Source organism: Daphnia pulex, chromosome 3, assembly GCF_021134715.1.
Source record: "Daphnia pulex isolate KAP4 chromosome 3, ASM2113471v1".
Lineage (NCBI taxonomy): Eukaryota > Metazoa > Arthropoda > Branchiopoda > Diplostraca > Daphniidae > Daphnia > Daphnia pulex.
In genome coordinates, this window is record NC_060019.1 from 8,853,506 (window position 1) to 8,878,969 (window position 25,464).

The following is a 25,464-nucleotide window of genomic DNA, read 5'->3' on the forward strand; positions in this document are numbered from 1 at the left end:
TGGATGATGGGCATCAACAAGCGAGCGGGCACAGGGCGTGAGTTGCGCAAACGCCGACCGTCCTCTCTACCACCCCAACTGTCATCATCCCACCCACCCCACCACCCCTCTGACGTGTATATATTCTGCCTCTGCCTTCCCCTTTCTTTGTGGAACTGTGAAACGACACGGAGTCCATCCAGGAGGCAGCAGCAGGGGCCCCTGTGGACCCGCAAAAGGTTCAAATTGAACGTTTCCAGCGGAGGGAGAACGCAGTCGAACAGCGGCAGCGGCAGTTTCCGGGTCTTCTTCTTCTTCTTCCTCCCGCTCCCCCCCCCCCCCCACGTCATTGCAGGTGGATCGACATTTGGCGAGTCTTCTAATAATCGACAGCAGCCACTCGTCACGTTTTCATTCCTCATTGCAAAATCGACAAGTTTCCGGTGTCCTGGAACTAACACGCAAACTCACGCCACTCTCTTCTCACGCTCTTCGCGGAAATCATCGCCAACCACCAGGTAGTAACAGCAACTTTGGGTTTCGCTTTTTCACAGTTTCCAGCAGCTTGTGGAGCCGGGCGATTTTAAAATCTTAATTCAAATTCAATTTAAAAAAGGCACTCTAGTGACGACAAACGCGGGAAAGTGGCGATTCGAAACAACCTATATTTAGACTAGATCATTTTTAATAGATTACAAGCCCTGGATAAAGTATTAACAGCTAGTAGAAAAAGAAGAAAAAAAAACAAATCTATACCCACCCGCTCGTGATGTCTATTAATTATTGAAGATTCAATCCCATGTTTTACATTATACCTATACGCGTCCTGCTCACGCATTCAGACTTGAACTGGATTATGTAGAGCATCACAGATCGACCCATCTAGATTTCCAGTTTCGACTTACGAGAAATGTTATCAATTTTTCGTGTGTGTTTTCAAATTGTGCCGTGCTTGTCCGGGTTTCGCGACGCTCGAACGCCGTTTACTTTCACAGTCCGTTCGTTGTCGACGAAACCTGCATATCGCACGGTCACTCTCTACATTTCCCCCCATTCTCTAATATATAATGATGTTCCTATATCTATTTTGTTGTTATGTAGTAGTAGTATATAGCTCAAAGTTCCGTAGAAAAATAATAATAAAAAGCTGTTTTCATCGTATTAGGTGGTCCCCCCTTGGCAGCAGCAGCAGCAGCAGCTAATGCAATATTGATATGTCTAATATTGAACGTAGATTTTCCTTGCAGCAGCTTTTGTGTTGTTTGGCTGGACACAGACGTCGAGAAACTATATCGATTGCAGTCTAAAAATACGAGATACAACTTGTGTAATCTCATACCAACAACAACAGGAGCAACAACGAAAACAGCGTCCTCTCCTATATGTATAGAGGACGGGCGAACGTGCGTGATGGACGTGGTTCGGGTGTCGTCCAGCAGAGACCGGTAACCGGAAACTCCTTTTATCATATCCTTTCTCTCTCCTTATTTCCTCTTTTTCCCCTCGTATATATACATACACGTATACTAGTTAAAGTGTGTAGGTAGGTAGGTATACATGTGATGTACATTTGTTCCGTGTTATTCTTCGTTGGCCCCTTTTTCCTCTTTTCTTCGCTGCACCGGTAAACAACAGCAGAGCGGAGAGCTCGTTAGTCCGTCGCCAGAGCAGTACACACGGGGGCCAATCATCATCCGGATGGAAGAAGAAGAAGCGCAGCACTAGTATAGATAATAATAACGATAATCGGAAAGAAAAGGAAAAAGAACCTTATATTATTATTTTTACGAATGCTCTTTTCTTGTAGTATTATAAACGAACATTTCCCTCGGCGCCAAGTTTGAAAATGTCGTCCCCCCTTCCACCCATTTTCCGGGACATTTTCATTCATTAATGAATTCTCTCTCTCTCTATAGCACTGAAAGTGTCGAGCAGAAGCACAAACTTTGCTCTCGCTTCTTCCTGCTTCCTTCCGTTTCCTGTGTCTCTCGCTCCTCGCTAATGTGCATCCTGCCTCTCCTAACTCCTGCATGTTAATAATGACGTCAATGGACGACGAGGCGAGCGTGTGCAAAGACTCGGCAGCTCCGCCGACGATCGAATTTAACCAAGTCAAGCGCAAAGGTAAAAAGAGGAGGAAATCAACAAGAAAAAACCAGTTGATTGGTGTCGAAAATGTCCAATTGACGATCGTTTGTATATGTATAGAAAGAAAGCAAACAACATTCACATACCGTGAAATATGCAAATGGGAAAAGCAGCAGAGCAACAACAAAAAGGAGATTTTTTTTTTTAATTAAATTTTTTTCTGATTTTCTCTGTCAATCTGCGCTGCGCCTCGAAAGTCTGGGAGCTCAGCAGCCAGACGCTTGGCATCACACAGCAGAGGACGTTAAACGTAAATGCCGAAAACCGGAATTGATTGAATCACGAGACGTTTCCTCGCGGCGTGTGTGTTCATTCTATATAACAAAGGAATCAAAACGAGTCATCCGCGCCGGAATACACACACACATGGGCCGAGATGAAAAGTGCTGGATGGGGATGTTGTCGTCGGAGTCAGCCAATGACAAGGTGGAGACAAACGCCGGATCAATGGAGTCCTCTCTTATTCTCCTTCCAGTCAAAATCATTTCCAATTTCTATTAGCCTTTGCCATCCAGCGCTCGCACGGGCGTGTCTCCATCACAAGGAGGTGGAAGATGTGCTGAGCGGAGATGGAGATGTGCTGAGCGTCAGTCAGATTTAGTAAAGAGGATAACGTTTGATTGAGAAGTAAATGGAACCGCTCCAAGGGAACATCTTCGCGTGTGCGTGTACCGTCAGCCATTCATCCGGAAACGTTGGGGGGTTGGGTGAAGAAGAAGAAGGAAAAAGGGAGAGGCAATTGGCGATCTAATCCGGACCCCACCCACTTGTTCGTATCCATGGATTCTGGCGATTCAATCGACTTGCTCTCCTTGTGACGTCTATACACGACACTCTCGTCTCTACATCAACTTATTGATCGCTTTTGATTTGGAATAAATGTATAAAATTGCCCACTTGAAATCGTCTAACGTTTTCTTGTCTGTGATGGCCAAACAATAAACGGACGAATGAAAAAAAAACTATGCATATTTCTCCTTTATTCTTTTTGATTTGGAGATGAGAACCAGCTGTTGTCATTTTGATATTACACGGCGTATAGTAGACGACATGAAAGATAACTGCGTCAAGGAGCCATAAACAATTGCGAAAAGGGAAACAAAAGGGCGAGGCCCATGCAGCACACACACATCACCAAATGTTATACGAGAGTCTATGAAACGAGTCGCTATATGATGATGATGATGATGACGATGCATCTCTTTCAGCTAGATATATGTATACGGCGGAAGGGAGGGAGGCGGAGTGGAAAATTGGAATTTTCAAATCCATTTTCAAGGGTGGAAACACCCAGCGCACGAAATGATTCACGCAGTTGGACGTGCTGGCTTCGCCCGCTAGATTTTTCGGTCCACACGAAATTTCTCAGACAAAATACAAACAAAGGGGATATAGTGAAATGCAACGGCCATTTTGTCTATGGGTGTGATTATTGCCACTCAGTTGGTCGTTCCGGATCCCATATTCCCCCCATTAGTTGGCAGAGGCTTCATTCCCATATTATTGCCCAACAAGCGGGAACGGAGGCTGGGGTAGAAAAGGCGAAATCAAATGAAGACAAAGAAAATGGGTGGCATTCAATTTTACGTCTTCACAGTAGACAGTATATTGCAGTGATCGTTCTCGTTATTCGTGGTTGGTGTCGGTTAGCGAGACGGGCACATTGTCCATTTTTTCCATGTGCCGAAATATTCAAATTAGTTGGCGTACCAAACAAACGGATTGATTCAAGTTTAAGCCTACGGTATATTTTCTTTTGTCTGTTATGATTTTGATGCCAACAAGATGTTCGTATATGCTAATGATCGGGGGGCGGCCCTATTATTTACAAATGTGTGCAGCTCGTCTAATATCATCCTCATCGTTAGGTTATTATTCTCCTTTTGGGTTTTTTTGGCAAGGATGATGAGGTTTATCAACACAATAGGCCACAGGCAAATTGCCTAGCAGTGTTGTCTGTCGTTGGCATTAGTTCCGCCTTTTCTCTTTCTCAACGAGGATCTATAGGCAGCAGCCACTTGTTTCTCCAGGGACTGTCAACATGTATCGACACTTTGACTCGTTCTGCATAATATAGGGGGATTTTTTCCTTTTTTTTTTAATGAGCACTACTCCGCTGGATTTCTTTTCTTTTTCCGCATCAATTGTTTTCCTTTCTTCGCCACGGCCGAATTAGAAGAGGAAAAGCGGATATGCGACGTCATTATTATACTTTGACTTGACATTTAGACGCAAAGTTAACTTTCGGTTTTGAGACACACTCTACTGGGTGGACTGTGCGACATATATGCGGTTGTGTCACTTTCTATTGAATGCGGGGGCCATTTGTGAAACCCCCCTGAATGTATATTATAGTGATTCGCTTTGTCTAAAATGGTGTAATCCTTATATTTATTTTACCATCATCAGCAAGGTTATATTCTGCTGTGCCGTGTGTAATTATGTTTGCCCAGGCCTCTGACTGTTGTGTGCACAAAGTTCGCTGGTCCTTCCAGGACTCCCATCAAGTTGCTGATCTATTGAACGAATCCTCCTCAAACGGGAATTACCACACCGGAGAATCCCAGCACGTGCAGCAGTTCAGTGTGTACAGTACACACATCTATAGGACTAAATAAGCCTCTGGCCTGTAATAAATTCGAGTGTATGGTCGTGCCAAGAATTAGGAGGAGACCTAGCAGAACATGTACATGTATAGATATGCTCTCTTAGATTGTACACGCCCGACAGGGCGACGGGTCCGCTCCCACAACTTGCATAAGAAGATCTTGTTGTCCCGATATAGGCTGGCGGATATCCGCTTTATAGCGGTGCCAATCAGGTCGCCTGCATGCATGCGGAGCATCAGCGCTGATAATAATAATAATACATTGGCTGCCGTCTCTCAATATACTATATGGGACCGAACCCAATAAAAAGGTAGATTAGGTGAGGTGATACTGTCACGAGTCCAATCCGCGGAAAGACAAACAGTTGGAATTGAAACTTGAAACAAAAACCAACACGTAACACACACAGCACACTTAAACGCTGTGGTGAGCTCATGCTAATAGTCCTTTCAAATAGTGTGGCGACAAGGACGTGTTGCTGAATTGATCCGTCCACTGAATAGATCCTTGCTGTGTGCTCCAACTCGATATACTCCCACCCAAGTACAAACGAAACTTTGTTTCAAGTGGATAGAAATCGATAGAATTCAACTGTATTTGCTGCCACTGTATATAGTGTGGCGCATTTCAACACTACATCTATTTAACTATTTGTTGCAGATTCCAGTGAATTGTATGTAGTTAACTCTGCTAATTGAATGGAAAGTTAACTCTAAACGCTAAACCCAAAATAACGGAGCAGTTCCGCTGAGATTTCCAGGTAATGCTATTATGTTTTTAGTCTGCGTTAATGAAGACAGGATCGATGGTTTGCCACTTGGATGGATCCACACGCGTGTGCCATTTGGTGCACTTGAATTGCTGCAATATCAAACAAAAGAAAAAGTTTGATGAATCAAAGGAAAAGGACTCGTAGTGATTTCTATAAATAACTCGGATTGATCTCACTAAAAACGAATCGACCGTGGCGCACTTTTTGGCTCCGCTGCTGTCCAGGTTGTCGTCTCCTTTCAGTCAGTTGCTGTTGTTGCGCAACGTACAGCCGTACGGACAATTCGGCTCGTCAGGTTTTACACCAGATTTTACGTCTATTCAGGTCTTGGTCCAATGCGCTGCCAGGCAACATAGTCCATATTACCCCGATGTACTTCTATCAAAGACTATACATACAAAAGCTGAGCTGACTGTCTGCTGGCCATACACAACACAAGAGAACTTGCATCACATATATCGCCTTTTATAGACCAACATACGCCGCGTTCCCAGTTCACTACTGCGATGTTTGTTTAACCAGGAAATGCTAAAGAAGAGGCAGCAGTGCAACCAAATGAACAAAAGGCACTGAAACTGCCAAACAATAGACATGCATTTTAACCGTCTGGCAAATGAATCCCGGCCAAACTATTTCGAAATAACATCACCGGGCTCTATAGACATGACGACAACGTCTAGATATTATATTTGGTGATTTTTTTCCAATCCATATTCCGCGCAATACATTTACTTGTTCAATATTCAAGATCTAATCAGACAGTTGGACTTGTGATACTTTTGAGGAATCATTATTTACTGTTGGCTTCCAACTGAAGGGTCTTATTTTTAAGTTTATGTGGAAAGTTTTACCATGGTTTTACTTTTTTTCGGGTCGATTACTCGATTTTCAATCATTTCTATCGATATCTTAGGCTGCTTATACGAAGGGCTAATTAGAATTGATTAGGGTCGTCTGCTGTCGTTTAGTCATTACTCACCTTACTTACAAGTTTTGAAAAAGAGACAAATTCAAGTTTAAAAAAGAAAAAGGAACGATCACATTTTGAGTGCGTGGCTGCACGAAAAATAGCCCAGCAAATAAAATAACAAAAATGTGGTCATCGTGTCATCTCTGGTCGAATCTCTTTATGGAAAAGCTTGATACACACTTCATGCTGTTTAGCAGGAAAACTAAATAACTATGAATACCAATAATATGATTATGGGAGCTTGAATAGAGTTCAACCTGTTCAAAATTTGTGAAATGTGAAACAACAAGGTATGCAAGTTTTGCTCAAGTGCTGGTTTTCAGCAACAATCTCAGTATATCATCGCTAGCTGTAGGATGATGTTTCTGTTACTTTTATTCCTGCGAACTGCCAGATATTTAAAATGATGCATGACTTGCATAAATGCAGTGTATAACATGGAAACCTCAAGTTCTCTTGTTTATTAACAATTAAGGTTTATCCACTGTCTCATTTTCAACTTTTCTTTATTCTTGCTTGTGCTGAAATCATTCGTAAACCATTTTTTATTTTTCATTTAGATAAACAGCATCCCGTTTCATAGAAACTACCGATGTCGGTCGAGTTCTTCCCTTGAAATCACCTGTGTCCTCACATGTACACCCATGTGTGTGTGTGGGTGTATTCACGAAGACGCTCTTTTTCTATATGGCGTATTCAACTAATTCTGCGGATGGAACATTTGTGGATGCCTGGCCGTATTTCCCAGGCTTAAAGGTAGGACAAAATTATCTCTACACTTCCCTTTTTGATTATTGATTGGCGTTGATTATAAATGGTTACGGAATACGATTATTCCTGAGCTGGGTGGTTGGCTTGAACTTTTGTTGTTTTGCCTTTTTGTGTTTGACTCGAACGACTGCAGATCAGGCTTGTTTTTGTACTTCACAACTTTGATTGTGAGATAAATACTGAAATTCAAACATTTTGTACCGAGAGGGACCTGCCGCCACCCACCGACACCTTCCTCGTTTATCACGCATTCACGCCCCTAGAATAATAGCACTCTGCTTTGGGCTTTGCTCGCCGAGTTGCAGCTCAGATTAGTGAACTGTTGAATGAATAAGACATGTCGTCTGGGGTATATGCGATCAACATCTGCATCCCTTTTCCCTAATTATTCGTCAATTGAAAATGGCTAACTCGACGGGCGTACATAATAGAATATCGCCGATCCTTTTTTTAGCTGGGCTCTCCTGCATCAGCTCTAAGGCAACTTGTTCCCAGGCCCCTCCTTGATATTCCAACGGCACCGCACCCCGCACAGCAGATTTTTTAAAGGCTATATATACGTAAAGTTGGGGTTCCTTGCCTCTCTGCGATGATTACGGGATGGGTTCACGTACTCTGGGAAATAATAGTGTAACCTCTACACAATAAAAGACGGCCAAGTAGAGAGAAGAACTTGAGGAGTACATATATAGAGGATGCAATCAGTGCACGGCAGAGTCTGTTGTTGTAATACCGTATTCGAATTCAATCACCTTTTCTTCTTTCCTCCCCAAAGGCGGCCATCATCACTGCGCTCCTGCTGTTGTTATATCGTACCAGCCGTATAACATGTATACAGAAAATCCATGTAAATCAGGCGCGCGTGCCTTTTATAATGCCCGGCCGTGCGGAGAAATTATAGTGGGGCCATAAACAAAACCAAAAAATATTCCGCCGGATTTTTTATTTTCTGATTAAAAAGTTCCTCCCTCCTCTGGGCTTATCGTTTCTTGTCTTTCAAAAGAAGAAGATGTGTGGGCCGCTATGAATGAAGCCGACTGTGAGAAACACACACGGCCAATGTCATCTGCCCACGCAACTTGTTGCACTCGGTGGGGGCGGCACCTGATCCACCGCCGCAGATCATGTCCAGTCCACAAATATCAGTTCACAGATCCACTTGATTGTTTGAGAGTATACGACCCCCTTTAACATTAATTACGCGAGTAGTGGATGGTATAGGGCGATCGATACGTTTTTATCGAATATTTAACTCCATAGTCATCGTCGTCGTTTGAAAAGGAATGCGTACCGTATCCATTTCACTTTTATTTCTAACTTTTCCCTACGCACTTTGCCTTTTAGCTGCATGTTGCCGGGATGATCAATGTTTTAAGTGGCAGCTGGAGAAGCAACTGTCAAGTCCCTCCGCACCGGAAGTGTGTGTGTGTTTTATGCACATTTGTATTCTATAAATAGATTGATCCATCCACGCGCTGCCGCCGTCCCTGCGCTGCTGCTGCTGCAATAACCGGGTGAAATCGAAATGGATATCGATCGTCAAAGGGGAGGCCCAGGCAACCCCTTTTGCATCAATTGCGCAGATGATCCTGCATTATAGAGTGTCACTGCAGAGCATTCTATTAGTTGGGCAGTCCAGTGTGTGTAGTTGGAAACACTCGATGGTTATAATCCAGGGCCGAGACGGAACAAGTGAAATCTGCAGCGCACACATATATACTACGTATATATATATATATATAGGCAGCAGGAAAGACAATTCCCATTTCCATTAGTGTCTGTAAAAGAAGAAGAAGAAGAAGCTCATATCATTGGATAGTTGTATAATGCACGTGATGGCGCATTATTCTTTTAATGGCCTAAAAGGTTTTTTGTGCTCCGCAGCACTACGCATCGCTGTAGTGTACACTACGGGCGCGCGCCATCGAGAGATGCTTCGGTAGTGTCGCTGTTTAGTTGTTTCGGGCTGCTGGGCGATAAAAAAGAAAAGACTCACGCAATGATGTGCTTGTTCTTTCGCTCTGCTTGGCGGGGGGGGGGGCCTGCTGGCCATCACTCTTCCGCAAAAAAGCGAATGATGCAATATAATATAGACCGCAGCATCCATCAGCCGAGATATGGGCCGTTAAAATGCATGTGCAGCCCGCGCTATTATAAGACGATGCGTGATGGCCAGTGTCATTATGGGGAGACAGCTTCCCGCTATAGTCTAACAAGGTCCCGCCAATATTATTGAATAGACGAACCGCGCTAATAATGCGTGATGCTTCTCTTAATTTCATCATTTCCGGCCGTGACAGCAGCTGCGGGTTGTGTAATATCCGACAACAGAGCGAGATAGCAGCAGCAGCAGCAGCTTCCTAGCGACTAGATTCTTTCTAAACTGATAGTATAGCCTCTCTATACAGGAAGATGAATGCCCTGGAACTTGATGATTAATCCACCTTGCTTGCGATGTATTTCAAAGAGAGATAGGTAGCCTAAAGCTGTCTATAGATTTGAGGGTTATTATAGAAGCCAGAATAGTAGCTAGCACAGACGCAGCACGTAGGAAGGAAAAACTTAATTTTTTTATGGAATGAGAGGTGAGCAGGTGGTCAGTGGGTCTCAAACGAAGTGGATAAGAGTGAAATAAGAAAAGGACCCCCAAAGCAGCTTAGAGCAGACCAATGCTCCTCTATTTATAGAAAAAGACGAGTAGAAAGAATTAGCGACAAACGTATCTAAAAACGTCTCCGGTATCAGAAATACAATTACAATTCAACGATAAGAACCCCAATAGAGGTGAAAAAAAAACATGTTATTTCCCATTCGCCGTGATGTGAATGTTTCACTTTAACGTGAATTCTGCGAAGCATAACAAATCGTCAACTGGACTGGATTGTTGAACTTGAGATGGTTTTTTTCCTCTTTTATTACGCAACGCGGTCGAGTAATGAGGTCATTTCTTGGCGCATTGAACTAGTATACATGCCGAGACAAAAGTTGGGACTGTTGGGGATTTTCATCAACTCGAGATTGAACCTCGTCCGTCCCCATCCGGCGCAGCACGTCCCGTATCGGCTCTTGTCATCTCCTTGATGACGGACATCACAAAAAAGAAAGGTCCGAGAAAGTTGACTGTCCTACACATCCTCTTGTCACGAACAACAACAGCCTATATTCTAAAAAAGGAAGGGGAAACTGCCGGCCCGGGAGTCCCGGAGTCCCGCACTGTGAGGGCAAATCCGCAAAAGTGCTACAAAGGGGAGTAGGTGGGGTGGACGGTGAAGAAGATGAAGAAGAAGCCGGTGGTTCTTTTTGTTTATTATTACGACTTGACCAGCGTGGCATCCGCACAAGAGAAAAAAGAAAAGAAAAGAAAGAAGACGATAGGATAAAAATAAGACACGGGGCGGATTAGTAAAAGAAAAGGATAAAATCTTCTCCCCAAACAACAAATATTACAACAATAATATCCCAGCAGCGCAGCAGCCGCCGCAATAATACAAGAAGAATAATACGTATAGCGCGGGGGCCCCTGGACGAAAAAAAAAGAATAAGGAAGAAAACATTAGCCCTGGCTCCTGCTGGGCGTTTTAGTGTTTACAGCACGTCCGATGCTGATGGGGGTCCCGGTGGGACACGGCGGCCGGAACAGAAACAAGTCCCACGTCTTATATATTTTTAAGCTACATCTCCTGTATTATTGTGCTAGACGCCAGCAGGATATTTACTATACGGGAGCAGTGGGGTGGAGAGATATTCAGCAGACTATACGCTTGCCATTATTGCGTCACATATAATATAATATCAGACTATTTATTTGAATGATGGAAGTTGGTTGACGCGGTTATGTCCGTCAATGAAACAAATCGGGGACATTCGTTTTGATTGAAACACCGAATAAGTATAGCCTGGATGGCAAATAATATTTCCCCCAATTGATAATCAGCTCTGCTTTTGCGCCCCGTGTGCGGTGCTCGACGTCAAGTTGCTCCTGCCGGGGACAGCACTCGAGTGACTTTTGCTGCATATTGAAGAAGTTGACGCTGTGCTACTTCTCCTGCAAAGGAGGGAGCAATTGAAAGTCTCGTTAATATTAAAGACTCTCTCTCGCTTCCTTATGCTGGCCAACCCAAAAGGAAAATAAAATAAAAAAAAAGTCATTCCCCTCCGTTTTTAAGACTTGATCAGCAAGCGACTGCAATCAATTGGACACAATTTGCCAGCATGTAGAGCCCGGGCGGCGGGGCGGTGGTGGTGGTGGGGTTCCGTTTGCAACGGTGTGGGGTATTGATTTATCGGTCGGGACCCCACATCGACGTGCTGCTGCCGTTTGATCGATTCTGTTTTGTTTTTTTTTTGTTTTTTTTTTCCATTTCTCTCGTCTCGTCGATGATGCTGGGAATATTATTCATTGGGGAGGTCGCCGCGCTTTTTTTGTATTTCTATTTTGAAATGCAGAGTTCACCGGTCCGTTGTTTGATGATTGGGGAAATTTCCATTCATTCGCCGCGGCGTCGGTGCCATGGAGTCTACGACCATCGATCCGCCGTTGGGTCTCTCGGCCGATCCAACCCGCACGACGGAATAAAAGAGCGTCGCGTGTTGCAGCAGCCCTGCATCACGGAATAGAAAGGAAACTCGACTTTTGATATTGCATCTCGCATCATCTGTGATGTTGAGATCGGATTGAATTTGGTGGGCAAACTTTTTTTTATTTATTTTTTTTAAGTCTAAACGGTGGGAAACAGTTGATGGAATAGAAGAGTCGGAATAAGGAACTGCTTCACTCTGTCGTTTTATTAAGCTTAGTCGGATGGTTTCAGACGTTTCAGACGCGTACGTCTACTCTATAATGGATGGCCCAGATTTCAGCTGAAAGTGTAGAGGAAAAAGACAAAAGTTGGAGATGAGACCCCCCGGAAAACCAGAAGAAACCGGCGGGAGTGAACTTGTAGCTTTAGCCAGCCAAGATTTATATCAAGTTTCTCTCTCCTCTTCCTCGCTCGCATCAGCTTCAACTTTTTGTCTCCTGCGATACTCGACAATTAAAATTTAGATCCGATTCGTCTTTCATCTCACTCAGCACAACAGTCTCTCCTCTGGTGTAGAAATAACTCGCAGATGAGTGATGCGCATACAATCTGATTGGTCCTATTTTCCAGCGAATAGCTAAATGGCCCAACATAAGAATTTATCCGCAGTGCAAATCATCCAATCAGTCGACAGGAGTACCTCGTCGTTATAGAAACAAAAGTGGTTAATCAGAGACGATGATGATTCGAGTGGGGGGGCTGTGACGAACGGCTATTTTCCAGTCCGGTGATTTTGTGTGTTGGCGTGCGCTCTCCACCGTCCCTCACGTCCTCGTGTGCTGAGGCCGACTGCTGCTGGGCTCCTGTCGATGTGTGTGTGTGTGTGTGTAGACTAAATTGTATTGCTTTGATTCTGATTTGATAGCCTGGGGCCGGCCGACTAACGGCTCATAAAAGTGACAAAAGAGAGTAGTTGCCCATACCCCGTTTCTCTATATATACCGTATCCTCCTTCTGCTTATTTACTTTTGTACGAATGATGACGCGCATGTCGTTCGGATGCGCCTTTGCTCAACAGGATCAAAGCTAATTAGCTCCAGACCGGGCGCATAGATAGGAGTTGGAATCCCCCCTTTTCTTTAGAAGAAGAATGTTGGACTTTACTCACTTTATTGATTTTTATTTTTATTTTTGGGCTAGTGAAACAACACGTATAGCCTTTTGGCTGGGCCTATTGCATAATACGCTCCGTTACGTAACGCTCTGCCGGTGGTTGTATAGTAGTAGCCTGTTGGGCATCTATACGCATTCGCCAAAACCGATCGAAAGAAAGTCACTTCTTTTTGGGGGGTTGTTTCTTGTTGTACACACTGCGCCGATGTGCATGTCGATGGAGTGCATTACGCTGCCATTGATTTGCTGCTGGCCGTAAATAGACAACGTCAGGATCCATAATGTAGTATACTCTTGCTGCCGAGTGGGGACGTCCGCAAGCGAAAGGATCCTTTATTTTCTTTCTTCTTACATCAATACAAACAAAGCAGCCATTTTGGCCTGTAGAACTGTTCACCCTATTGAATCTGCGCCAAAACGAAAAAATAAAAACGAATGGCTTGATGGAATATGGGAAAAAAAGGAGCGAATCCAGTTCGCGGTGGTGGTTGTGAGGCTTCCCGTAGCGGGAATCGACCCGTCAAAACATCGGCACCGCGCATCTCTTGATGGCGGAATTACATATCCGATCGGGAATGTATCTAGTCGTATGAAAAGAGCGAAAAATTCGCTAGAAAGGAAACAACCACAGCAGAGGACACGAATAAAGAAAATAAAAGAAGAGAAAAGAGTCTGGCTGATCCTGTTCTTTTTTTGGGCTTCGATATTTTAGAGAGACACGGGCGGGCATGGAAGGAAAGAGTCTCAACGGAGTTGCAGCACGCACAGCCCTTTTTCTCTCTCTCTCCCGATCCTGAGATGTTCCGTCTGTGCAGCGCAGTTATATATAATAAAAAAAAGCTCCCTCCAACCCGGCACAAGCCCACCGCCGCCGCCTCCCCTCTTCCAACATAGCGTATTGATTGGTGATGCTGTTGGCCCATATACCATCCAGCAGCACAGCTTAAATAGGCCGAGAGATAACATGTTTCACGTTGAACTGCTTTTTGTTTTTTGGTTTTTGGTTTTCTTTCGAATCGGCCAGATTGAGCCGCCAGTCAACTCACCTGCGGCAACGGCCTTAAAGATGAAGGCAAATAGACTCCAGTTGAATTGGCACATTACGATTGATGGCATCAACTATTTATTGGCCATCCTTTTTCTTTTGATGGACTCTTAATGCTGCTGCAGAAGTTGGTAGGTTCCAACGCGTGTACACGTATATACAGGGAGGGGCCGACGACGATGTGACGGCGTGTTGCGTGCCGGATGAAAACTTGGCACTCAACAGCTGAGGACATCACGACCGCAACGTGAGAGTGCCGTATACATATACCCAACGCTCCAGAGAGAACCGAAGAAAACATCATCAGACATGTATACACCCCTAGAAGTATAGACTAGTATAATACGGAGCTATATATTTAGCAAGGTTTAGCGAATGTAGAAAAAAAGATTTTGATTTGCGGACAATCAAGTCTATAATCTCGATACGTGTGCTGCGCACTATATTGGATGAAATATCTGATACCAAGTGTAGTCGTCGTCCTTCTTCCTTATAGATATACTTACAAGCCCGGCAGAGAGTTTCTCTAATAAAGATTCGGATGAAAATCAATAAATCCGAAAATGGTCTGGGCGGATCTCGAGTCCGCGTACACACACGGAGAAAAGGGAAAACTCTTTCTTTGATGTCGAATCAAATTTCTGTCATTTAGCCATCGATCCTGGGCTGGGCTGGGCTGCCGGAGCTAATAGAGAAGAAGAAGCTATATGGATTTATACTGTACATGTGAGGGGACAAGTAATAGTTGCCATTGTGTCATTGGCAAGATCAGCGCCGAGCGCCGCCTCTTTTTTCTTTTTTTTGCCTCCCCAGGAAAAAAAAAATATCCAAGAGCAGCAGCGGCAGTACAATGGATGAACCCCTCGACAACTAAATATTACTTTCATCAGAAGAGATTGGCTCAATCCTCGTCCTTTAGCCTCCCCCCCATACACACACAACATCAATATTATACACAGCAGCAACAAAAGACGCGGGACAACGTCCCAGATATTTTTGTCGAGCTGGAAATGTTTCGTCTTTTTTTTTCTTCTGCTATAGATCGTATGGGTATTAGCATGTTTATAATATCTTCAACACAACGGATTTGTTGACTATAGCCGCCGCCGTGAGATTACGTCCAACATACACGCGTGCTGCAGTGCGCTTGTGTATGTTCCATTAGAGCTGTGCCGAGCCATTAGCCTGATTATTCTTCTCTCGCTCCAGCACCCAAGATATATCTAGAATTTGATGTTGAAACATTTCAAATTGATGGGCCACACCGATATAACTTAATATCCCTTGTATAAATAATGTATTATAAACTACTAGGTAACCTAACTGGGGATGTATGGCAGCATATGCCTGTTACGTTTGGCGGTTACAATAAGGACGAGCTACTTGTAGGAGTAGAGAGGCAATCCAATCAGATAAATGGAAGACGCGAGATGTGCCCACCCCTCGACCGCGGGAGCAGCCCAACTGACAGTCGGAATATGACAACAATAATATATCCTTACCGGAGGGCCGCCACCACCACTACCCCCCGGCCGTCTGTCTATAACAGAGAGAGAGTGCATGATATCTTTATCCATCTTGACTATACCACAGGCTATGCAATATTCAGCCAGCGACTCCCCGGTCTATTTCTCGGTACACGATGTGTGTGTGTGTGTACACACTACACGGTGCCCTGTACAGTCAAAGAGGATGTTGTATGGGCCAGGCTTAGTGTAAATCTAATCTTTCCTATCTCTTTATTATTATTATTATTATTATTCGCTCTGCTCGTCCGAAATCATTCAAATGTTTGTCTTCTTTATTTATTTCTATACTCGCCATATAACAAATAATATCTAAGAGATTCTAACTAATAATACTTGTGATATAGATGGAGGCTCCATGTGCCATCTAGGCTCTTGTGTAAATAGAAGGTCATTCACTAAGGATGATGGACTTTTGTGACGTGGGAAAAATCCTTGTGTCTATCCGCCTATAACTGGCGTATGTACAAAAAATTGAATGCTACAAGTTTTATTGGTGTATTTATAGGAGATGGCACAACAGGGGGGAGAAAAAAACAACAACAGAGAAATCGTCTTTTTATTGTGTGGGTTGTTTGCGCTGTCTGTAGCTGCACTGCTATACGGTTTTTTGTTGAACTTGTAAGACTTCTGAGCTATTTTTATTATTGATAGACTATGAGAATCCTTCGTACCGACCTATATACCTTCATGACTAGATTATTCAAAAAGATCATTGCGTGCCCAGCTTCGAAGGCGAGGCCAGTGTTTGGCCATTTTCCAGTCAATTAAATATTAACAATTTTCTAGACATGTGATCTCTTATTCAGTCGAGGATTTTTGATTTGATTTTTCTTCTTTCTTTCTTTTTTAAAGGTGCCACAACAAAATGGACCTTGGCCTGACTGCCATCTATTGCTGGGAAATGCAGATTGGCCGGCAGCGCAGCCCAATTCAAAAACACGGAGAAACTCTCACGACAAGTTGCGGTAAGTTAGGTAGAAAATTTGAGAAGGAGGTTCGTCTCAGTGGCATCCACCGGATTGGAACTGTTTGACTCACGTCATTTACAAGATCAATAGAATATGGTGCTGGGATACAGGGATGTAGGGAGAAAAAAAAAGCTGGTGGACGTCGTCCTCCTTGACCTGATCGATCCTTCATCCATCCACCACCGACCAAGTGCAGTCAAGTCCTTCAATCAGGGCCGGAACAACGCATCTGATAGCCTATGGCTATATGGGCAGAATCCCGTCCGGAGTATAGCGCGGCTGTGTATTTACGTTGTTACAATGTCCAGCTGATGGGGGGAGGGCAACATCATCCGGCAACTGTATCCAAAAGACACATTACTTTTTATGTCCCTATTAGATATATAATAATGACGCAACTGAAGGAGGAGGCTCTAATGACTTATTAACCATCATCATTCAATCACGCGAATGAGACGGTTGGGAGCATATCTCATTAAAGGATTTCTTCCCGGACATCAAGTCTAATGCAAAAGCTCCGCTTTGCACAAATAAAAGTAAAATCAGTTGAATTGAATGTGTATTTCTAATCAAAATTACTCCAAGCGTGCACCAGGACATATTATCCGGTTTCAAGACGCGCATACAAACATTTTGGGATGTTATTTCATTCCTGTTTCGCCAGTGCCGTACAAGTCGTTTCGTTTTGAATTTGGAAAATACCTTGCCGATGATTTGTATAGGTTCCCGGTATAATCCGCTTGGATTGAAAGCGATAGATATGCGTCGTGCACAAGCTTGTATAAATAAACAGTATGACTGGCTGCTGCCGCCGACTGAACATTTCACGGAAGAAAACATTTCAAATAGGCTTGACGGCAGTGTCGTGGAACTGTTTGATGTCAAAAATACGATCCTTGCCCCCCGCTGCGCTGGACAGGATCCGTTCATCGGGAAAATGCCGTGGCCCGTGACGAAATCGGGACATTTAACATCCAGCCTGTTGTCTTTCTCTCGAATTCAAAATATAATCAGCCAGGAATAGAGTAATTCCAAGGATTTTTAATCTTCGATTATAAATTGGAAATAAAAATAAAAAATTCTATCGATATCTTGAGCAGAGCTAATTAAAGAAAAGTTTCGTCTGCTTTGTCTACAAGTTTTGTAAAAGGGACGATCGTGTCAACTTTTTGGTCGCGTCTATTTATGGAATAACTTAATACAAACTGAATTTATTAAAAGAATACAAATAGAATTATTATGGGAGTTTAAATGGAAAAGTTAAACCGGTTCCAAAATTGTGAAATGTTAGTTATTCCTGTCTAGCATTTGCCATGTGAGCCCCATTCCCTCTGTTGATGCATGGCAGTTTGTTTGCACTTTGTAACCTATTTCTTTGTGCAGATGTGAGACCAGAGCCAGCCATCATAACTTCAAGATATGCAAGTTTTGCTTGTGTTGGTGTTGACCTGTCATCACCAACAATCTCAGAATCATCAAGCTTGGGTAATGTTTTTCGTTATTTATTTCAGTGACAACCTACTAGGTATTTGAATGATACATGATTCACATAAATGCAGTGTATTTCAAGGAAACCTTAAAGTCTACTGTTTATTGATAAGTAGGGCTTACCCACTATCTCATTTTCAACCTTTCCTTGTACTTGTTTCTGTCAAATTTAATCGTTACCCATTTTTTATTTTTATTTTTTAGATAAACAGCATCACTCTTGATTGGAGAAACCAACAATGCCTGCCGAGTTACCTATCTCTTCTTTCCCTTTCTGTAAATTCTTCGTGTAACTCACGAGAACGCCGGACGCCTTTTTTTTTTCCTATACTGCCTGGAGTATTTAACTATTCTGTGGATAGGGCATTTGCGGATACCTGGCCGTATTTCCTAGGCTTAACGGTAGGAAAAATTTATTTCTATTCTTCCTTTATGGCTGTTTCTAGGCGTTGATTATAAATCGTTGCGGACTACGATTGTTCCTGAGCTAGGCGGTTTAATGGAACTGTTTTCTCTTGCCATTTTCGTTGACCCAGTAAAAGGGCTCATTAAATAATCAATCGAAATGGGAAACTTAAAATTGAAAATTTAATAACTTAGTGTAGACGACTGCAGATCAGGCCCAATTTTGTACCTCACAGCTTTGTCTGTGGGTTAAACAATCGAATTCAAAAATATTTTAACTTTGAACACTTTAAAGCAAAGTAGAAATTTTAGGACCAGCCACGCACGCCGGCACCTCCTCGTACGGAAGAAAAAAAAAGTTGTGACACTCGATCGACACGGTGGCTGCTGCTCAATTGTGTCGTTGCTCCCGCCTTCCATCCCGGCCCCCCACGAGTCCAATCGGGCGTGAGGCTGGAGGATGAATCCCCCTGCTGTTTCTGGTCGGTCGGTGATTTCAGTCGGTAAACATTAGGCAGCTCAATCTCTGCCTTATAGAGACACAGCCTTTCCCGGAACGAAAGAATCTCACAAAAGCCTTGGGAGCTGGAGCTGGAGCTGGAGGGGGGATGATTGATTGGTTGGTGTTTGTTGTAGATGAAGAGTTATATACAGTAGAGGGACTATAAGGTATATCTAATTAATATGGACGTGCGCTGGGATACATAAAAGAGAGCGGGAGCCCTACAGGTGATCCATCATCCCGGCGTTGCGCTGCTCCTATTAAAAACAGCGCAGAATCGATTCTTTTTTGGGTTTTTCCTTTGACGTCCTTTTATAGTCTCTCTTTCTCTCTCTATTGAATTGCCTAGTCTATATCCTGGATCAGTCGAAATGGTAGGGGGAGAAGAGAAATGAGATGATGGATACTCAATAAGTCACAGATGTATCCTACATGTTGAGTGCTGTTTTTTTTTCCTCTTCCCATGGAACTGCGGCTATCTATTACTGGCTGTTTATACATTTGGCTAGAGAGTGGCTGTGCCTTTCACTCTAGACTAATTACAGACTGAGATATTTCAATTTTCCCAGCCAAAGACGAAAAATATGTCGGCCATATCAAGAAGTTTGTCTACATCCATCAAGGGGACAAGAGCTATTTATACAAGGGGGGGACGGATGCGACTGAATGTTATATAACACAAATATAGAAAAAAAAAAAATAGGAAGATCAAGCCGAGTGAATGGGCGATAAGTTTTTTTCCCCCCTCTTCTTATCCAGTTGCTTATAAGTGAATGTAAAAAGGCGGGGGGGATTTGTTTTTTCTGGTGGCGTCATGTCGTCTGTCCACCGCAACTCCACCCAATTAGTGGCTCAGGAGATGATGGACCGATAAGAATGAACTCAAAGGAGGGAAAAACAAGGAAGGTTTCCCAATCCCATCCCCAGTTGATGATGATCGCCAGGCGTGAAATCCTCGTTGGAAATAAATCATCCAACCAACAGCGCAGCCAGGAGGGAATAACGTTCAAATATCGCGCGTTTGGGTCCGTTTTCGATTTTGGTTTGTCGATCGCCGGTGTCCTTGGGAAGGTGTCCGTCGGAATTCCTAGACGGGAAGAGAAAAGATATAGAAAGGCGAATAGATAATAACTCATGCGACCGAGCTGTGACACACACGATGATGACTTTCTTTCTTTCTTTCTTTTTCCCTTTTTGTACAGATAACCACGCACAGCGTCTGCTGTGTCTGTCTTGTGTGCTGTTTATATAACCTTCGGCGCAGACCACCGTCAGAGTAAAGGATCCTGAGAGCCGCCGCCGTCGCCACCATAAGCCAAGAAAACGGCGATCGAGTGCCGAACTTTTTCTTTTTTCTTTTTTTTTCCCGTCGTCTGTGTGTTGTTCTGTGGCTCTTGTGCAAGTGATCGCGGGGAGTCTTCCCCTAGCTGTCTTCTTCTTCTTCTGATTGAAAGTCGAGATAGCCCAGCGCCAACCCAGCGGTTCACCTGCGATGCTTGGCCAGCGGCCCCAGGTAGATAGACGGGAATGCCGAGTATGAGAAGCCAACACACCGCCATCACCAGAGAGTTATTGGCAATGGCCAGTCGGGAGAGCGTTTCGCCATTTTCCGCGAATCGCCCGACCGATAAATTTTGTTGCAACACTTTGATGGTGTAGGATAACATTTTGACTGCCCGACCTTTATTTTTTCTTATATTTCAAAATTGATGCTGGCCCCCCCTGTACAGTTGTCCACATAACTCTCTTCTTCTTCTTTTTCTTTCTGAATGGAAGGGGCGATATAAGTAGAAGCGGCGCGGCCCCCAATAATAATACGCACATCTCAGACAAACAAGAAGAGAAACAGTGTGGGCCGGCCAGCAGGGAACAGCGACCTCCCGACCCGGGGCTCGACCACCACCACCACCACCACTCGATGCGGCACCCACAGCCTCAGCAGCAGCAGCCACTCATGAAAGAAGAAGAAGAAGAGAAGGGCAGTTTGGCTTTTTCTAGTGGCAATGCTGTAAGAAGGTCAATCAGTTTGAAAGAAGACGTTGTCCTGTCCTGACGTTGTTATTTTTTCTGTTGGCTGGGCGACGACGACTGGGTTTTTTTTCGTGTTGTTTTTAATAATCTGCTTGTTTGTGTTGTTTGTGTCTGGACAAGGTGCCGTTCGCTCTTATCGTTGTTCTCGTATCGCGCAAGTGCCGTTCGTTCCGTTTTTTTTCCCAATCGGCCGAGAGAAGAACCAGCGCGTATCTCCAAGAAAATGAGGAGCGCAACAACGACGACGACGGTGTTGTTGTTGTTGTTGCTTTTACCTGGGCAATTCCTGCTGTCGGCGGCCGCCTTCTCCGAGGAGTCGCTCAAAGATCTGAGCCGCCTTCCGCACTTCCAGCGCATTTGGCTCCAGCGGCTCGACCAGAGCAACCGGCGGAATAGCAACAATTTCAGCAGCAGCAGCAGCAGCGCAAAGGTCACGACCTCCTCGGCCCGTCCGTCCAGCAGCACAGCGACATCCACTTGGACCGATCCGTCGACTACTGACGAATCCCTGGAAGAGGTACGTAGCGCGGCCAACATAAGGGGCGAAAGAATAAGAAGCACAGAAACAATTGAATTCTCAATGCCAATGGCATCCGTTGGGGGCAACTTTTGGGACAATCGTCGTAAAGGCATAAAACAAAAGCGCGCACTGCATCCAGATTGGGGAATATATATCTATTGAGGGGGAATATATATACAAGTTGAGGAATGTGCTGGATTCTTTTTATTTCAAGTGAAATCAGGTGAGGCCACACACGCTCACTCTAGGGACACCAGTTAGGCGCATTTCAGATACACACACACCCCCCGTTGTTGACCTTTTTTTCTCTCTCTTTCTACCCTGTCCTCTGTGTGTGTGTGTACAGTCGACAAATGCCGGTTGCTATTCACTTTGGACATTATTTCCCAGCAGTCAGCCAGAAAACGACAAACAAAACAAGAAAGTGACCGCCCCCCTTCTCTCCAGCATCTATTTTTAGTTCCGTTTCTTCTTCTTCTATTTCTCTTTTATATTGCCTTTTGGGATGGATGGATCTTTTCATTTCTTTGATTGACTGCTCTCTGAGCGCCCCCCAGTGTCTCCATTGAAGAGATTTAACTCTGGAATTGTTGGACAAGTTAAAAAACGTCTGGGATTTAAAGGGGGGTAGAGAAAACACTCCGCCCCGAGAGTTGACCACCGCCCATTAGTACGTCCATAAGTCCATCACGGGGGTTCAACGCAAAATCTAGAAATAGAAAAAGGGTGGACTACTATATACACGTGGATTAATGTTTCCGGTCGTAAATCAGGAGCGGGACAATGTCAAAATCAGCGACATTATTGACCCAGACTTTGCCATGTGAGTGAATCCACCCGAAACGGGCGATTCCGTTGATAAAGAAAGTTTAAATGATTATTTCTCGTTGCTCCTGCTGTGGCCTCGTAAACTAAACGGTTTTTACACAGGCGATTGAATTAGATTTACTAGGATGACCCTTTTCGTCCCAATGCACAGACACTTTATCGGTAAAGGGAATTTTTAGTTTTTTGAATGCGACAGCCGACAAAAAAGGTCCTGGGGGGAGGAATCGCAATAAATATCAAACGGTCACGTCGCTATCCTCTTTGTGAATGGAAAAGGTTTTTTCTTTTTTATTTCCATTCACTGGCGTGTGAACGAATTCAACTATAGTCAATCTTAAATCAATATTTCTATGGCGCTCTCGCAGGTAGTGGACGGAGATGAGAGAGTGACGACCGTCGGTCCCAGCGCGGTTGGCCGGAATGCGGATGCCGGAATGGAATCGACGGGCGGCAAAGTCACGTTGACGATCAGCGAAGCCAAGGAAAGACTCAAGGCCAGGAGGATCAAAAGCCGGAAGGTGAAGACGGTGATGCAACAGCAAAAGGAGGAAGAGGAAGAACAACAACTCAACAACCAAGGGCACTACCAGTACAACAAGAAGACGGACAACATTTTCCGAGATGAAAGTCAGTCGGCCGTTTTTGTTTTGCTCTTTCCCATTTTGTTTCCAATTTTGTTTCGATTTGGTTGTTAATGGCGTAACGGATGTGATGATTAGCAGAAGAGGAAGCGGTGGAGGTGAAGAAACACATCCAGCGGATGGCCAGCGCCGGCTGCTCCACTCCGGCCTTGCGGTTGATTTACGTGCGCCAGCAGCACGAGGCCGCTCCCAACGTCCGCTACCTGCCGGCCTGCACTTGGCTCCACCGATGCTCCGACGAAACTGGATGCTGCACCGACGACTCGAAAATCTGCTCTGCCTCGCACATCGAGTCCGTCTCGCTGCCATTTTTCGTAAGTCCATTCATTTTTATTCTTCCGTGTCCAAAACCATTTTCCCAAAACGAAGTGGGGGGACTTTGTTGGCCGTCATCGAGATCTTTGGTGACGATACAGACTCCGCTCTTTTTTTTGCTCCACAGCCAGTCTGGTATCGCTCACATGTCTGCCCGTCTGTTCTGTCTGGGACCCAAATTCTTTGAGTTGTTTTTTCTGTCCCACGATTGCCCAAACTGATTTCCTCCCCTTCGTTTATGAGATAATTAAGTTAAATGTTTAAACCTTTTATTTTTTTAACGACTGGCGAATGAATCATTCAGGTGTTGACGATGACTGGATCGGAGACCAAGAGGACCGTGACTCGGCTGTCGTTTGAGAACCACACGGCCTGCGAATGCGTCGGCCGCAACAGCGACCTGATGCCGCGGACGGAGCCGTACATCAGCGATCCGGTCATCCGCAAGAGTCGGCTGTCGTCTCCGACTACTCTGTTGTATAATCACGACGAGAGCAACAACAGCGACGAAGGCAAATCGAGTCGTCACCATGAGAACGTCAGCAAGAGCAGCAAGACGAAGAAAGGCCGTCGCCATGACGACCCGCCGCTGCCAGCGTCGTCTCTGCAACTGGGTCGGGTTGCCACGGCTTATTCGCCCGATCCCGCTTTATTATTCCATGCGCGTAACGAAGAAGACGAAGAAGAAGATTCGGCAGGAGCCAAGCGACGATTTGGCGGCCCTTTGCCCGGCTCCAACTCCTCCAAGTAAAAATGCGAGCATCAATCATTCCCTTCATTTCACTGTCGACTGATTCTTCCGCCCCGATATAATCTATCTGACGATCCTGCTGACATGTTGAAATCGTTTAGTATCGGGTCCTAGTTGCGCCAGCTGATGTAGACACGCAAAAGGACCTGCTATCCGGGCATCTGCTCAACGTCTTCTTCAAAAAACTAAAAACTTACAAGATTTTTTCCGGGTTACAAGAAACAGACAAACTCTTGACAGACTCTTTTTGATCTTTTGACTCTTTTCACTGCGGGTGGGGTTGCCATTGGTTAACTGGCGTCGACATGGCAACGCCAACGTTTTCTTTTTTTTTCCTTTTTTCGAATGAGCTAGAAATAATTCCAATTACTTCATTGATTACAACCAATCGTCCTCTTTGACACAGCAGCAGCAGCAGCAACGTGAGCAAATGTCGTTGCCCTTCGGGTTTCACGCCGGTCGCCAGCAGCCGGAAGAGATCGGCCTGCGGTTTGTGCCAGTGTCACGATTACGATTTCGGACGCAGCAGACACCACCACGGCGGAATGAGAGCGGCCAATCCCGCCACCGCACGCCACCATCATCATCAGAACCTGTGCGGCCGTTTGAAACGCGGGCTGGAAACTTTTTCAGCGCGTGACCGGGGGTGAGATTTCTCCCGTTTTTTTTTCAATTTTGAAACGCTTTGTCCAATCTTGTTGCGCTTTATCCTATACCAGGTGCATCGTCGAGAAAAAGTGCGGGACTCCCGAGTGCAGCTACGGCCGTTACGTGACGTTGGCCGGCCGCTGCCCGCGACGCCACGAACTGCGGCCGAGGAGTTGATTTGATTCCGAAATTTCCCCCAAATTGTTTCGCCTTTACACATTACCTTCATAATGTTTCGACACTTATTCCGTCGTCCGCCGTTATGATTTGTATCGATTTTTAGACTCAAAAATCATATCACAATAACGAGTCGATCATCCGCTTCCTACAAGCAACAATTCCCCCCCCAGCATTCGAGAGATGAAGAAGAAAAAAAGGAAATATCAGACGCTCCTCGTGTAATAACCGCGGCCTTGTGTTAATTCGTTTCCGTCCCCATACAATCACCCCCCTCTCCCGGTACATATTTTGACAGCTCCGCTTATAATTATTAACTCTTGCCATGATATTCCGACCTAAACAAAACAAAACGACGACAACCGCCAATGAATCAGCCACGCAGGAAACACGGAAATCGCGCGAGGATACGTCGAAGAATGTTGTGTGATTGTGTGCCACAAGTGTGTGACTGGATTGTGTAGAAGAAAGAAAGACAGAGTGAAATTGTTGTGTATTATAAATAGTAATGAATAATAATATTGGCCGCCAAATTGAAAACAAAAACAATACAACGAATTGAATAACGAAGCAATCGTCTTAAGTAACGTGGAGATTAAATTCCCTCTTAATATAACTAAAATAATCCCGATCCGTTAAGCGGATGTCGAGCGCGGATGAGAAAACCTCTTTAA

General features: G+C 44.5%; 1 protein-coding gene across 6 annotated transcripts; it reads left to right on the top strand.

Annotated features, from left to right (window-relative positions):
- The first annotated feature begins 6,444 nt into the window (after window positions 1-6,444).
- Window positions 6,445-25,360, top strand: LOC124191267. 6 transcript variants are annotated; one of them, XM_046584387.1, is made up of 13 exons: window positions 6,605-6,768; window positions 7,039-7,234; window positions 16,369-16,481; window positions 17,868-17,969; window positions 18,177-18,374; window positions 20,082-20,392; window positions 20,656-20,887; window positions 21,031-21,427; window positions 22,624-22,885; window positions 22,978-23,213; window positions 23,519-23,961; window positions 24,372-24,611; window positions 24,685-25,360. In XM_046584387.1, the coding sequence occupies exons 7-13, from the start codon at window positions 20,883-20,885 to the stop codon at window positions 24,788-24,790; spliced, it is 1,689 nt and encodes a 562-aa protein (XP_046440343.1). In that variant the 5' UTR covers window positions 6,605-6,768; window positions 7,039-7,234; window positions 16,369-16,481; window positions 17,868-17,969; window positions 18,177-18,374; window positions 20,082-20,392; window positions 20,656-20,882; the 3' UTR covers window positions 24,791-25,360. The 6 variants fall into 6 exon arrangements, with proteins under 6 accessions (XP_046440345.1, XP_046440347.1, XP_046440343.1 ...); XM_046584389.1 differs by having other exon boundaries at window positions 6,445-6,768; window positions 20,082-20,887; window positions 24,375-24,611; XM_046584391.1 differs by having other exon boundaries at window positions 6,604-6,768; window positions 20,082-20,887; window positions 24,381-24,611.
- The last annotated feature ends 104 nt before the right edge of the window (window positions 25,361-25,464 follow it).